General features: G+C 48.5%; 1 protein-coding gene across 2 annotated transcripts in view; it reads right to left on the minus strand.

The window, feature by feature from the left end:
* Positions 1-15,416, minus strand: part of WASHC2C (WASH complex subunit 2C) — a 664,131-nt gene that overhangs the window by 355,096 nt on the left and 293,619 nt on the right. For both annotated transcript variants that reach the window (XM_085603767.1, XM_085603764.1), the window contains exon 20: positions 8,441-8,549. In XM_085603767.1, coding sequence (XP_085459893.1) covers positions 8,441-8,549 — 109 coding nt within the window. The remainder of the gene's footprint in view (positions 1-8,440; positions 8,550-15,416) is intronic.

Below are 15,416 nucleotides of genomic sequence, written 5' to 3' on the forward strand. Positions count from 1 at the left end.
GGGCGGGCAGTAAGAAATCTATCACTAACTAATGTCTCTTGAAGATATATCGTTACACAAGTAAGTAACTTGTGCATCTGAAAGACACATTAGTGATAGATTCCTTACCTTAGAATACATACCCAAGCAATACCAACCCCGGTGGTGGGTCTGCAAAGTGAGATTCCACCAGAAAGTCACGGAGAACTGAACGGCCTAAGAAGCCGTCTCTCCGGACCGGACTGTCAAGGTAATAGTGCTTAGTGGAAGTATGCAAGGCCCAAGTGGTTGCCTGACAGATGACTTGCAGGGGGACACCACGTCCCAATGCCGTGGTAGCTGCCGTGGCCCTGGTAGAATGGGTGCGCAGCCCAACCGGAGGTTCCTTTTTAGCCAGAGTAACAAACAGGCTTTAATGCACAGGACAACCCAACGGGAGATAGTCTGTTCACAGCCCGGCCTTTCTTGGCACCCACGTAGCCAACAAAGAGCTGGTCACCCACCCGGAACTGTTTTGTGCGGTTGAGTTAGTACGAGAGCGCACGTTTTGGGTCCAGGCGGTGGAGCCTCTTCTCTTGAAGGAGGCGGAAAGAAAGTGTGCAAAGTTACAGTTTGCCCAAGATAAAAGGCAGAGACTACTTTTGGTAGAAAGGAGGGACGCGGTCGAAGCACAACCTTGTCCGGATGAATCGCCAGGAAAGGAGGTTTGCAGGAAAGAGCCTGAAGCTCACTCACCCGCCGAGCGGAGGTGATGGCCACCAGGAAAACAGTTTTCAAAGTCAATAACCGCAATGGACAGTTATGAAGAGGCTCAAATGGTGCGCACAACAGATATGTGAGAACCAGGTTCAAATCCCATTGAGGCATCACAAAAGGAATAGGAGGGAAAAGGTGAGTAATGCCTTTGAGAAATCTATTGACAACCGGGGAATTGAAAAGAGAGTGCTGATCAGGCAACCTAAGAAAGGCTGAAAGAGCAGAGAGGTAGCCCTTGATAGTGCCCAAAGCAGAGCCCTGGTGGGCCAAAGAAAGGATGAACAATAGGACTTCAGAAAGAGGGGCAGCAGGAAGATCAACAGATTTTGCTGTGCACCATGCCACAAATCTTTTCCACCGACAGGTGTATACCGTTTTAGTGGAGGGACGTCTGGCTGCCAGAATCACATTGCAGACTTCGGGAGGTAAGTCAAATGGAATCAGTTGTCGCCGCTCAATCTCCACGCAAGGAGGTGGAGGCTGGACAGGTTCGGGTGGAGGACCATCCCCTGTTGCTGTGACAGGAGATACTCCCAAAGAGGCAGTCGGACCGGGGGATCCACAACCATACTGAGTAGCTCGGGATACCAAACTCTTCGAGCCCAGTCCGGTGCCACAAGAATGACTTGGGCCCGGTCGCGCCTGATCTTCTTCAGCACTCTGGGCAGAATTGGTATAGGCGGAAAGGCGTACAACAGACCGCAACTCCACTCGCGACGAAAAGCGTCGCCCAGCGAGTGCCGCCTTGGAAACTACAACGAGCAAAACTGCTGACATTGCACGTTCTCTTCGGTGGCGAATAGATCTAACCAAGGTTCTCCCCACTGCTGAAAGAGACCTTGCACCACCTCCGAGTGAAGACGCCATTCGTGATCCAACATGCACCGTCGGCTGAGTTCGTCCGCCCTGGCATTCAGTGAACCTGCCAGGTGTTGAACCACCAAGGAAATGCCTTGACGTTCCAGCCACGTCCAGAGACGTAGAGCCTCCTGACATGGGGTCCACGACCCCACCCCGCCCTGTTTGTTGCAGTACCACATGGCGGTGGTGTTGTCTGTGAACACCTGCACTACTCTCCCCTTGACAGAGGGAAGGAATGCTTTGAGTGCAAGTAGGATCGCCCTGAGCTCCAAAAGGTTGATATGGAGCTTGGACTCCGCCGCAGACCAGAGGCCTCTGATCTCCGCCTCTCCCATGTGGCCACCCCATCCCAGGAGGGACGCGTCCGTCACTACTGTGTGCTCCGGTTGGGGAAGGGAGAGGGATCTGCCGCTGACCCAACGCTGGTTCGTGAGCCACCACTGCAAGTCCTGTGCAGTGCCCTCTGAGATCCGGACGTAGTCGGACAGGTTCCCCCGATGCTGCATCCACTGGAACTTCAGGTCCCACTGCAGAGCCCGCATATGCCATCTGGCATGATCGATCAACAGGATGCAGGAGGCCATGAGGCCCAGCAGCCTCAGTGTCTTCCTGACCGAAACCCAAGACCAGGACTGAAAGATCGGAATCATAGCCTGAATGTCCCGGACTTGCTGTTCGGGAGGTCAAACCCGAAACTGTGCCGTATCCAGAACTGCCCCGATGAAGAGGAGCTTCTGAGAGAGAATCAGGTGCCACTTTGGCACGTTGATGGAAAACCCCAGCACATGCAGGAGGTCGGCCGTAGTCTGGAGGTGGGAGACGACTGCCTGGGCGAGTCCGCTTTCAACAGCCAGTCGTCGAGATAGGGGAAGACTGAAACCCCTGATCAGCGCAGATGAGCTGCAACCACCGCCATCACTTTCGTGAACATCTGAGGGGCGCTGGTAAGGCCGAAAGGGAGCACGGTGAACTGAAAGTGCTCGTGGCCCACCGTGAACCGTAGGTAACGCCGGTGGGCTGGCAGGATGGGAACATGAAAATAAGCATTCTGCAAGTCCAACGCTACCAGCCAGTCTTGCGGGTCTAGAGCAGACAAGACCTGAGCTGGCGTGAGCATTTTGAACTTCTCCTTCCAGAGGAAGCGATTGACGTTACGGAGGTCTACGATAGGGTGCAGACCTTTGTCCTTCTTCGGAACCAAGAAGTAGTGGGAGTAACAACCAAGACCTACTTCTGGCGTTGGAACGCGCTTGATGGCCCCCTTGGCCAAGAGGGCTGTAACTTCCTGCTGGATAAGTGCCAAGTGTTCCCCCGACATGCAGTGGTACTGAGGTGGCATGGCTGGAGGGGTAGATTCGAAGGGGAGGGAGTAGCCCCTGCGGACTATTTGCAGAACCTACATGCTCGAGGTTATGGAGCGCCAGTGGGGAAGGTAATGGTGAATCCTGCCACCCACTGGCGTCAGGTGGGCCTGAAACACCTGACAAGGAAGGTTTAGAGGCGGCGGCAGGAGAGGTGGTGGACTGACCTGTCCGCTGTCCCCGGGATCCACCACTGCGGGTCTCACGTCCGCGCTGAGACTGTGGCTGCGCAGACTTGCGGGTCTAAAAAGAATGCGCCAGGGCGCCCCGACCTTGACCTCGAAAGGACCGAAAAGCGGACCCAGAGGGAGTATGCGTGGTGGCGAGACCCAAAGACTGGGCCGCAGCCCGAGAGTCCTTAAAGCGTTCCAGGGTGCTATCCACCTTATCACCAAAGAGGAGTGTACCATCAAAGGGCATGTCCAACAGGGTGTTTTGGACATCCCCAGAGAAGCCAGTAGTGCGGAGCCAAGCATAACGACGGAGCGCCACAGTTGTGGAAAGTGCCCTACCGAGCAAATCGGCCGTGTCAAGCCCACAACTAATAGTACATTTCGCATCATCTCTCCCTTCGGTAATGGCTTGGGATAGAACCGCCCGTGCTTCCACAGGGCACTGAGGCAGCAGCTGTGCCACAGTGTCCCTTAGAGAATGGGAATAGCGGCATACATCCTTTTGTACAGGGACTGCTGTGTTAGGTTTAATCCAGGTGCCCAACAGGATATCAGTAAGCGCTTCATTGAAGGGCAGTAATGGCTCTGCAGAGGAGGACTGCGGCAGCAGGACCTCAGTCAGGAGATTGGTCCTGATAGGTACAGAAGGGAGCTCGAGGTTAAGAGCCTCAGCTGCCTGACGTAAAATCACCAAAAAAGTCCCAACCTCCTCCGTGGCCATGGAAGAAAGGGACAGAGTGCCAGGGTGTGGAGAGGAATCCAGATCCACTGGACCCTCCCCATCGCCTTCCTACTCAGGCTCATCCTCACATTGAGCTGCAAGAGGGACCTCAGACCACTCCCAGTATTCCCCTTCGTCCACCGGTTGCTGAAGGGGCCGGTAAGGACGGGGTGCCCTGGGAAACGGGATAAACTCCCCTCCAAGAAATAGAATGGGAGGGTAAGATCCCAGACCCGGGTCGGCACCGTCCGGTGTCAGCGGCGATGCCGCGCCTGGTGCCAGAGCCGGATCCAGGGCCAGCGCCGAGGCCGGAGCCAGTGCCGGACCCAGCGCCCGGGCCGAGGCCAGAGCCGGCAGTGCCACAGGGTATGGTGCCTGCGTAGCCGAGGCCAGAGGCGGCGGCACGGGGGCAAACCCTTCCGACGGATCCGCTGGACCCGAAGGCGCTCCGGAGGGACCCGGCGGGGCAAACAAATGGTGCAAGGCCGACATAAAGGCCTGCACCTCGTCCGAAGTCGCGTGCGGCCCTGGAAAGGGAGGGTAGGCCGCAGGCAACGACGGGGCCTCCAACGGAGCCGCGGGGGAGTTACTGCCCGCCCCCTACACCGCGTCCATTGACCGGTGAGGGGTAGAAGAAGAGCGATGACGCTTCTACAACTTTTTATGGCACCAAGACTTACCTGTCCCCGATTCCGACGAGCGATGCTGATGGCTCCGTGACCGGTCCCTTGACCTCCCACAGGATCGGGACCTTGATCGGCAGGAAACTAATTGCCGGAACTCCAACAACTTTCGGGAGCGCTTCCGCAAAGCTTTCGGCGCCATGGCCCGGCAATTGGGGCACGCCTCGGGGTCATGGGCGTGCCCCAAGCAGAAGAGACACACGTCGTGAGGGTCCGACACCGACATGCTTCGACGGCATGCCTTACAGGACTTAAACCCGGACATCTCTATTGCACCAGGGGTCAAGTACATGACAAAAGAAGTTGTCAGAAACCAAGTTAAAACTTTTAACTATGGGTACTGCTCTCTCTCGGATCTGTGCTGCAGCGCGGAAAAAGAAAGAACTGACGTCAGCGCGCGTGGGCGCGTCTAAGTAGCTCTGACAACATCATCTCGGCGGCTACGACGCCAGCGACATACGCGTAGCCGTACGACGACGCCTACTGATGCGCAGGGGTACTGCTGACGACAACTTTCCGGATCCAGTCTGACGCCTGGGGATATTCTAAGGTAAGGAATCTATCACTAACGTGTCTCTTTCAGATACGTAGTAATCAAATAAGAATGCTCCTGGAGAGAGTACAATGGTAAGCATACCACCATAAACCAAAATCATAGGATAACCAATGAAATACCCTGAAACCAACTTAATTCTATGAGTTTAGAACTTAGTCAATGATGTCAGATCAACTAGACTATGATTGTTTTTATTATTGATGGCTCTGAAGATACACGTGTCTCTCTTTTAGTTAATACACATCCTCGTTAACTAAAACCTATTGTGTTAAATAAGACTGCCCCGTCACAATTAAATGTAAATATATGATAACATACTTGGTTCTTAACACACATGCATTTCCCATACATAATTAATGTGTGGCAATGCTAACCAATACCAATTGTGCCATAGAAGACAAGCTAGTTACAACTGAGTACAAGCATTTGTCAATGTAGCTTGAATACTAATATTCTCTTCACATTTCTTTACTCAAAGAATTTTCAAATATGCAGTGACCAAAGGATTTGGACAATGATCAAAATAAAATCGATATCATATTCCTAGCACATGATATGCTGTAGTTTTCAGGCAGAATGTGTTTGGACATCCCGGCAACTCCTGGACATAGGTGACGACGAATGCTAACGTGATGACAAGTATGCAGCACAGGGGCGCGTGCGTCAGACGCAGGCAATACATTTGGAAACCGGTCCCGATCACTTGACAACCATTCAGGAGGCAGAGACAGTACTTGGGCTTCTGGTGACATGACACCCTTGAGGAGGCACACTTGTATGATTATATGAGTGCACGCTGGCAGGTTGTATTTGACATTTATCCTGATGACTTACAAATCATGGAGTTGTGGTGTATTGACTACCTATATTTGTTACTTTCAGAGTTAGACTACAGGGGCAGGTTATCCTCAATCTCATAAGAAACCTATGATTCATAGGCTTAGGGTAGGAGTCAGCAGACAAGAGACTATCACTTTTTATCACTTATATGTGTAGTATTGTGTGCCTGTGTGTGGTATTTGTTTGTTACTGATTGTTATATTGAATTATGTTTCCTTATTCAGAATGGGCAGGATTACGGAAACTGAGTGGAGTGTTGCTAATTATACGTGCTCTGTACATATTTTTATTCCGCATGCATTAGAAGGGACTTCATCTGTTCCTGCTAAGTAAGCACAAATGTAATAATTTACCTATATCCTACCCATACACCAGATGGCAGGAAAAGAACAAATAATAACATATCAAAAGGGGATATCCATAAGTCTTGATGAAAGTTGTGCACCATTTACGGACCTAAGTAGATGGGTGAAACATGCTCACACAAAGGATGCTAGGAGAATCAAATCCATAGGCATCCATTACTTTCCATTTTAACCTTACCAGATGCACCCAAATAAAGGGATACCAGAGTATCCTCTAAATAGTGTTATTCTCTCAATCACCCCAAAAAAGAAATATCAAAGTGCTCCCTCCAGTGAGGTTGAGCGCATCCTGGTTTCTAGGGTACCAGGATGAGACCAGACGATGAGGCATTCCACTAAGCAAGTGGGTGAGGTTCTGACTGCAAAACAGAACTGTATGTTAAGGTGTTAACACTCTGGTTCCCAGATCATCAGTTTGAGAGCAGGGGCTTGGCCAAATGCAGCACCCTATGGCCACCACCCACTGCGCATAGACAAAGGCAGTGCACAACAGGGGTTGCTGAAGAGGTGAATGTAATATAGAACAAAAACATAAACAAGCATTGGCAATGCCAATAGGTCTTGCTTAAGAATATATTGTCAACCAGACTTAAAATTATATGTAGGTTAAGGACTGCCCTCCTATCTGTGCTACTGTCAGAGAAAAACACCATCAATTATCTAGTTATGTAATACACTTTAATAGCATTACAAAGTTATGTGTGTGCCCCTGAAAGTTCAACCTCAGGCAGCTGGATAGGTAAACAAAATGATCTCAGCTGTGTGGAGGGCGAGGACATTTTTGTGGAGGCACACAACTTCTATCCAATCAAAACATGTACTCATGGCTCCCCCGACATGTGGGTAGAGCCAAAGTTCCTTTCTAATTCTGCTTACAATAATTGTTTGGTGGCAGCTATTCTTTCAAGTCAGACAACTAAAAAAGAAAAATAATTGAAGGAAGTGCAATTTCATATGCTCACAACACACAACGCTATATTAGAAATTCCCTTAACACCACAGCTAAAGTGAAGCTGTGGTCACAAAAATCAAACTAAAAAAATCCCTGAAACTTACAGGTTCAGGTTAGCTAAACCGATCATAACCTGCGCCCTGCCATGAAAAATAAAACTAACAAAACACATTGCAAATGATTCTTGCCATGTTTCACCCCATGGCAAATACTCACTTTTAAAGGCCGTCTACCAACTCGTATTTGACCTTTTTAGACTTTTAGAAAAGAGATTCCCGGGGGCAAAATATCTCAGTTTGCCCATCAAGAGACACACCAAAGCAAACTTTTCCGACTCTTTCGTAACCAGAAAATAAAAAATCTGCTGAAAATACATCCTGAAGGTCAGCACTGATCACGCTCATTCTCCACATCTTTTACAATATTAGTAAGGGAAGCCACCCCTCTCCGGTGTTTGCAACAAATGTACAAGCAATAAGCTGGAGCTTACATTGAGATTCCTCATGCTGTTAGAGTCAGAAACTTTGAGTCAATATTTTTTTGCCAATCTATGTTTTTATTTTATAACACAGGCAATCTCAACCTCAGCCCAAAAATATTACATTCAATTGCATTGTAAAACGTAGACGAGTTATAGGCCCAATTCACAATGCCCAGGTTTACAGTTCAGTAATTTACTCCTGTGAGCTTACTCCTAATTTTGGAGTATATTTCCAAATTGTTGGGATTCTCAAAGAATCTCAGAAGTACCCTTGGGATTCCATGAGATGACCAGGAGTACTCCAATGCACAATATTTCTTATGAAATGTTCAGCCAGGTGAAAAAAACTGCATGAGTACATAATGGAGAAATATGCAGCTGGCCATATATATTTTTTTCGCCACAGGAAAATATTTTGGTAACAGAAAAAGATGTTGAAGTCTGTTTTGAAATTCAGATTGAGGTGAAAAAAAACACAATAAATAGAAGATAAGTGAGGGATGTCTTGTGAAAATAAAGTTGGGCCAAAAAATAGTATCAAAACGAAAGATTGGGGCATGTATAAGCAGTTAGGGATTAATTTATTCCGTCCACTGTGGGAAAGTTACATATAAATATAATTGTTATGCATAGCACTGTGTGCGTATATTAGGGAATAAGCACAGTTGGCTGCTTTTGATGCAATATCTTATTATGCTCAATAAATACATACCTGAATATGAAGTGCAGGTGCCGCGGACAGTGGTTTATTAGAAAAAAGCATGCCTTCATTACCAACATCGTCTTCAAATAAAAGGGAAGCCCTCTGCGTTCTTTTATTACTGCAACAAAACAAATAACATTTTTGGAGTTATACCTTTACCAGTAACAAATGATTTGCTAATAAGGTCAAAAATTTACCTGGTACTGACACACCAAAACCCAGATATCAACAAAGGCCCTTTCTGGGTTTTGGAGAGTGCTGGCTAAACATGTATATACATTAAGACTGCTCCTATGCAATGATCACCCTTTCCTCTGAGGCTCCTTCACTTTAATGCATTAAAAATGAGTCACATTTATGACTTTGCACAGTTACAACCAAGCTAGAGCCAGCATTGTGACAGAGTAGGCCTTTTGATGACATCCATAACCGGAATGTCAATAATTACCACCAGAATACAGGGGCTGAGATTATATAATGTGTGGGCAACAGTGAACCATGCATCAATGTGTAATGGATGCCCACAAAATGCTATGATTTAGCATCCTAGTGCCAGAGTCATCACTATTGCCGGGGTGGGGACCACTGTGCAGATGCTCATAATACATCAAGAATCACCACTAACGTGCCAGGGCCACCATTATACCATGGGTCGGCACCCTGTGCCAAGAAAACTTACATATGTCAAGAATTGGAACCATCGTGCCAGGACCAGAATGGATTGACAAAATATGTCAGGAATAACCATCATTTTTGCAGGGCCAGCATTTTACCACAACTGGGATCTGGGCACAAAAACCCCATGTATAGAAACACACACACACTCCAACCTGTGCACGCATGCACGCACACACACACTCACACACACACACACGCGCTATTACGCCATGCAGGTTATTTTCGCTTCTTAGCTGAGGACCATTTCCCCAACTTTCCAAGGCCAGAATGGTTCCTGCCAGGTTTCTTATCTCAAGGTGAGAGTGATTGCAGGTAATGTCTATTGGCTGAGGCAAACGGTAACTTACCGCCATGGAAATATTTTGGAATCATCAATAGCTAACACTGATCGTCTAGTAAGAAAACAATGTGTACCAAGTGGGGACTGATCTTTAGTATATTAGCCATTCAATGTGCATGAACCTTAACTGTGTAATGAGTACAACTGATCTAGCCAAAGTTTCTCTGTCCTCTGATTCGAGTGACTGCAAGTAGAAATGCATTAAAACCCATTGTCGTGTGAGGACCTTTCTGCGCTCTTCTCACGCCAAAACATTAGGTAGGGCACATTCAATCTCATTTTTGTGAACCAATGCAGGGTTACCATATACATATGTCACTTCTATTCATAGCTTGTAGGTTTTGCATAATGCTTGAATGAGAACATTTAAGCAAAAATGTAGAATGCGTGACCAGTTGCACTGCAAGATGGCCGCATTTGTGTAGAGCTCGGTCCGGCTGCACCGATGTACCCCCGTCCTTCTCCTTGGTGGGACGAGCCAAAGGCCGCTGCCTGACTGCAACTCTGGCGGTGAGTGGACGGTGCGCAGGTTTACGAGGCAAGTGAGCTGTAGAGTACACCACAACCCACATACTATCGCACTGATGCATGGAAGCAAGATGGTGGCCGGCTGCTACTGGAACCAGGACAGCAGGCTAAGGCAGCACGGGGTGAGGGGGTGCTGAGACCTGGACCCCCGAAGTGGTTCCAGCGCACTAGCAACATCTGAGAGTGGTGTGGTGAGGAGCCTGCACACTGTGGCGCCTCTCTCCTTGAGAGGCCACGAAATGTGCACTGCCGGAGGGCAGTCAAAAAAGAGGACAGCCTCATGCGGATAGAGGTGTAGGGACCCTGAATCACACTACTTACTGTGGGGTGGCTGGAATGCAAACCTGTCCTGGTGAAATCTTAGCCCCCCATCCCCAGTGAAAGAAATTCCCCTTCCACGCTGGTGACTCAGAGTTCCGCGCCTACATCAGCTGCCAAACCCCACCTGCATCAGGACAAGCCAGTCCCCAGGACACTTCTTCCCATATCTTGGAGGGCATTCTTGGGTGGCACGAACTTTGCTATGCCACACTGACTGCCAGACGACCATCATTCCAATAGGGCCGGTTCTTCAGCCACTAAACTGCAGAGGTATCAATCTGCAAATTTTCAAGGCCATAATTGCCTCTATTGACTGCTGGCGTTCGCCACTGGCGGCACTTTCGAGCACTCGCCAAGAGACAGTAATCCTACTAGTGAGCCTCCCTGACATACTACAGTTTCTTGCTTTGATGTGCAATGGGACGCCCAAGAACTTTGAAGGGGACCGGAGCGGGCAGCAGCTCTGATGCTGAGGGTATCCTGCCCTATATGGAAGAGGATGCAAACTGGTGGCCCCCTCTTCTTGCAACACATGGTGACGCAGCATAGCCAGTTGACAGACCTCAAGCGCAGAGGCAATGTTCTCGATCTGTACATCGAGGATGTGGAGAGGCGCAGCTGCAAGAACAATATTTGAAAAGAGAGGCTGCCTGAAAAAACTGAGGGTACGGACATGGTGGCCCTCTTTGAGGCATGGCTGATGAGGGATGTGGGGTCGCGGGCCTGTCCAACTTCTTTGCTCTCAAGAGAGCGCACAGAGTGTACGCCAGGCCCCCGCCTCCAGGGGCACACCAAGGCCTGTGGTGGCATGCACTACAGTAACTGAGATCTCAAACTGCAGCAATCCTTCGTGTCGGGGTGCTTCCAAGTAGATAACATCAATGTGGCGATCTTCCTGGACTATACCCTGGAGATGCAGACAAGAAAGCGCTGAGGGAGGAAGAACTGCACTATGTGCTGCAGTTCCCTGCCAGGCTCAAGATCATGGGAGATGATCAGACCTGATTCTTTAATACACCAGACTTTTGAATGGCTCGAACGTCAATATGCCGAGGTTTCTGGTGTGGTTGGTCGATTTGGGTGATGGTCCTAGTTCCGAGGGCCATGAGGTGTCGTTTCAAGGGATGGTGTTGTTGCCGAAGATCAGCATTTCTGGTTTGTCCGTGTTGAGCTTCAGTCCCTTGTCCGTCATCTGTTGACAACACTCTTCATGCACCTGTGGAAGTTGGTTCTTGTGTTGGCTGGATCTTCTGAGTGCCATATACGTAGGATATGATGTTTAGTCCCTAGGATCGGACGATGTTGGCAAAGGGGTCATGTAAATATTGAAGAGGGCGGGGCTGAGGGGGGATCCTTGAGGGACACTGCAGATGATATCCTTGGGTTAGGACGTGAATGGGGGTAGGTGGACCTTCTGCATTCTTCCGGTGAGGAAACTGAGATGGGTTAAGCCGGGTGTGCTGATTGAGCACATCACTGTGCATATAGACAAGGAAGGCAGATATTTCCTGCTCTAGGTGCGCTTTGCCACCTCCCGGTAATGCTGGGTAGCATATATGCCCTGAATATAGGGGAAATACAGTTCCTTGAAACAACAATGTCACTACTGTCTGCCAAAGTGGGTTCACTTATGATCCTAAGGGGAACTACAACAGCGTGTAGGACATATACCTCGATAGGTCAACGTCACCATTGGCAGATGCCCCCACGGTGAAACTTGTAGCAACATCGTGGGAATGGGCACTTAGTGAATGTCTGGAGACTATGGAATGGGACAAATTGGGAGTACTGTTCTATTCCTGGGGACCACGTTTTAAACGTCCAGTTGGACAGAATCAATAGAGAAAGAGCTAACAGAATGTGAGAACTCTGTCCATTACAGACCCCTAGGATAGACCCAAAACTAGCTGCAGAGAGGGAAAAAATATGCAGTCAACCTAGAACAGCTGTGAGTACTTAAACTATGGGGCTACAACTACGATGCGGAGGATGGAAGCATGGGCTGGCTGCAGGCATGGCTTACCTAGACTGCGGACCTAGACTGCGGACCGTGGTCGTCCGGTTACCCGCATAAGGAACGCGATGTGCGATGCTGTCTTCGACCAGCGTAATAGCCACTACCTCTTTATCAACTACTACTGTGATCTATATAGGGAGCAACCGCAGGTGTTGGCAATAGAGATGGAAGCTTTCCTGAACAGGGCACCTTTGACCCGGCAGGGAATGCTAGACAGCAAAGCATGGGAAGGACCCATCACGGAACTGGAAATCAATGAGTCCATAGCGGAGCTGGCACGTAGTAAAAACTCCAGGAACAGATGGCCTATCAGCTGAACATAGATCTGCAGTTCATCTTGCCCCTAAGCTGGCCACAATGTATGCGTGGGCTCTAGAGAGTGGCTCCTTGCCAGATGCTACTAAAGAAACTCTTATAGTGTTCATCCTCAAAAATAAAGGCAATGGCCACAACAGTCAGACCATAGGGAGCTATCTGTGAAAAATACAGACTACAAAATCCTCAGTAAAGTGTTGGCTAATTGATTACTGCCACACCTGAATGCTCGGTTTCATTATGACCAGAAAGGCTTCATTCTGCAGAGTAGCACCTACCTCAATATCAAGAAATTGTTTCAGTTCCTGGACGACCCCCTGGCCCAGTACCATGCCACAGCACTGATATTCTGCCATATGGTCACATTTAGGCCCGGGCAGAAACACAACGATTTTACATGCTCACCTTAAAACTTGACATCTTTTCTTGAATGTTGACATTTGACACACTTTTTGCTTGCGTGCTTGTACGGATACTGTTCCAAGAAATAGCTTTGATTAAACCTAGACATCTTCGTAGGCAAATAATCAGAAACCTTGAACATTCTGTACTAAAGCTAAAGTTCACTGCGCAAAATGTTGTTTATTATTGTTCGCCCAGTGACAGCTTTGTGAGGGTAGAATCATTAATGGCAGCCTGACTGGGACTTCGGCACAGCAACATGGGTGATGTATATTATATAAACATCACTCCTTTGTTTAGTTAGAGGAACATTTCGCTGGCACTGCAAGGTCAACCAATGCTGGAATTCCAGCTCAGCTGATTCCAGTTTACCTCCTAAGAGGGATGAAGCCCAGCTCACCACCAAGTCGGGTTTCTTGATGTCACTTACCCACAGGTAACTGGGGAGTTATATTACCCTACAGGGATTCTTGTAGATTCACCCACCCTAGGTTAGGTAGCGCTAGGTAGAGGCAAAATTGTGAACAGTTCATCTTCTTCACCATTCTCGTAATGCTGATCCCACTGTTCTGTTTCCATCTATTGATTATTGCAGCACACATATTTTACGCAAGAATCATAATGCTTCAATAAATATTGAAATGCCATGTTGTGTATTTCTTGTGCATCTCTTTGGGTATGCATGAGTTACCAAACGAAAAGGTTCTAGATCCGTTACTATGATTTCCTTGAAGAGTCAGGGTTGTCATGTTCCGAGGTTGCACATTTCACCCGTTCCTTACTTGGTTAAGGGGTACAAATTGTGCACTGTGAGCTAGCAGGACAAAGGCCAACATATCCTGATGTTGTGCGTAAAATCAGTCTTGCACAGTTTTGACATTTATGTTCTCCAACAAATGCACAGTTTTACTGAGAAAGTATATGCCTTACGACAACTTTCGATAGACTATGTAAGGATTTTTTGATCCCTGGACCCAAGAGTGGTCATGCGCTGCATAAATGTGGGCCCAGCATGAGAAAAATGGGTCACTCTGCTGTATTTTGGTGCCCGGTTGTGGGGCTGGACAGGCTGCCGTATATTAAAGGGGTTTAAATTATACGGATGGATGCGGCAGGGCTGTACCCTAACTCTGGTACTCTTTGTGTTAGAGGTTAAAATTCAGCCAGTGTGATAAGAATAGAGGGAAGAGGAAGGGGCATCCTGCTACAAGACACTGAGCACATTTTATCGCTATATGTGGACAACATGCTCCTGTACCTCCGTGACACAGATATACGAGTTCCCTGGAGCATCAACATTCTGACCACCCTGGGGATTGTCTCTGAGCTACGCGCTAATTGAAGGAAATCTTGTTCTTTCCCAATGCCCACGAGTAACGTGGTCCTTTGCGGCTTGATCCTCAATACACTGTTGAAAGGGCTTCATGACTCCCTAAATGCAGAGGGATGAAACAGGGATCACTCCAGAGTGGACATTAGGGAAGGGAACCCGAAGTAGGTGCTTCCACCCTTAGTCTGTAGCGTGGAGTTATTGCAATTCTTAAACTGACAATTATGGCCAGAATTGCACTGCCTAAACTGATAATCTTGCCAAGAGTCTTATACTACTTTGAACCTGCCTGTGTGGATACCGCAGAGCTGGTTCAGGGAACTAAACACCTTGCTGCGTGACCTGTTCTGGTAAGGGGATAGGCACCGGATCTCAATGGGGATACTTGTTATAGGCCCAGCTGCAGTGGCTGGCTAGATGGCTGGCCAGATTTCACAAGACGGATCTAGGGGATGTTGGGTGTCTTGTGCCCTAATTATGTTGTTGCTGGGAGTGCAACTGAGGTTGTTGCGGCAGCCAGAGTTCCTAACTACCGCGTTCACTGCTGGAAATTGGTGGTCCACCGTCCACTATATGAACACGCTTTGACAGTGGTTGGGTTGCCCAAATCTGGGGAAGGATTATTCACGGATCGCAGGATGTGAGGTTTGACTAAAATGGGGCTCAAAACAGTAGAAGACTGTCATGTGGATGGTGGGCTTGCAACCTATATGCCCTAGACAGGGAAGACAGCCTATCACCATCAGAATTTCTGACCTATGTCACACCTATGAGGTCATTGCATCACCTCTGCGTGGGGGGGCCCGGTGGAGCAACCTACACAAGACCTGCGGCAGACGCTGCTGACTTTCGGTGGTGGACGCAGTCTCGTCTCATGGAATATCAGACTGCTTTGTTCATAGAAACCAATAAATTATAAGTTCTAGAGACCAGATGGGAAACCGACCTAGGTTACCGTTTGGGGGAAGAAATGGGAGGCTCTGGAGAGGGTGCACAAGGTGTCACGGAACACATGCTACAATAATACACAATTCAATTACCTACACAGTACATA

This window comes from Triturus cristatus, chromosome 1_2 (genome assembly GCF_964204655.1).
Source record: "Triturus cristatus chromosome 1_2, aTriCri1.1, whole genome shotgun sequence".
NCBI lineage: Eukaryota > Metazoa > Chordata > Amphibia > Caudata > Salamandridae > Triturus > Triturus cristatus.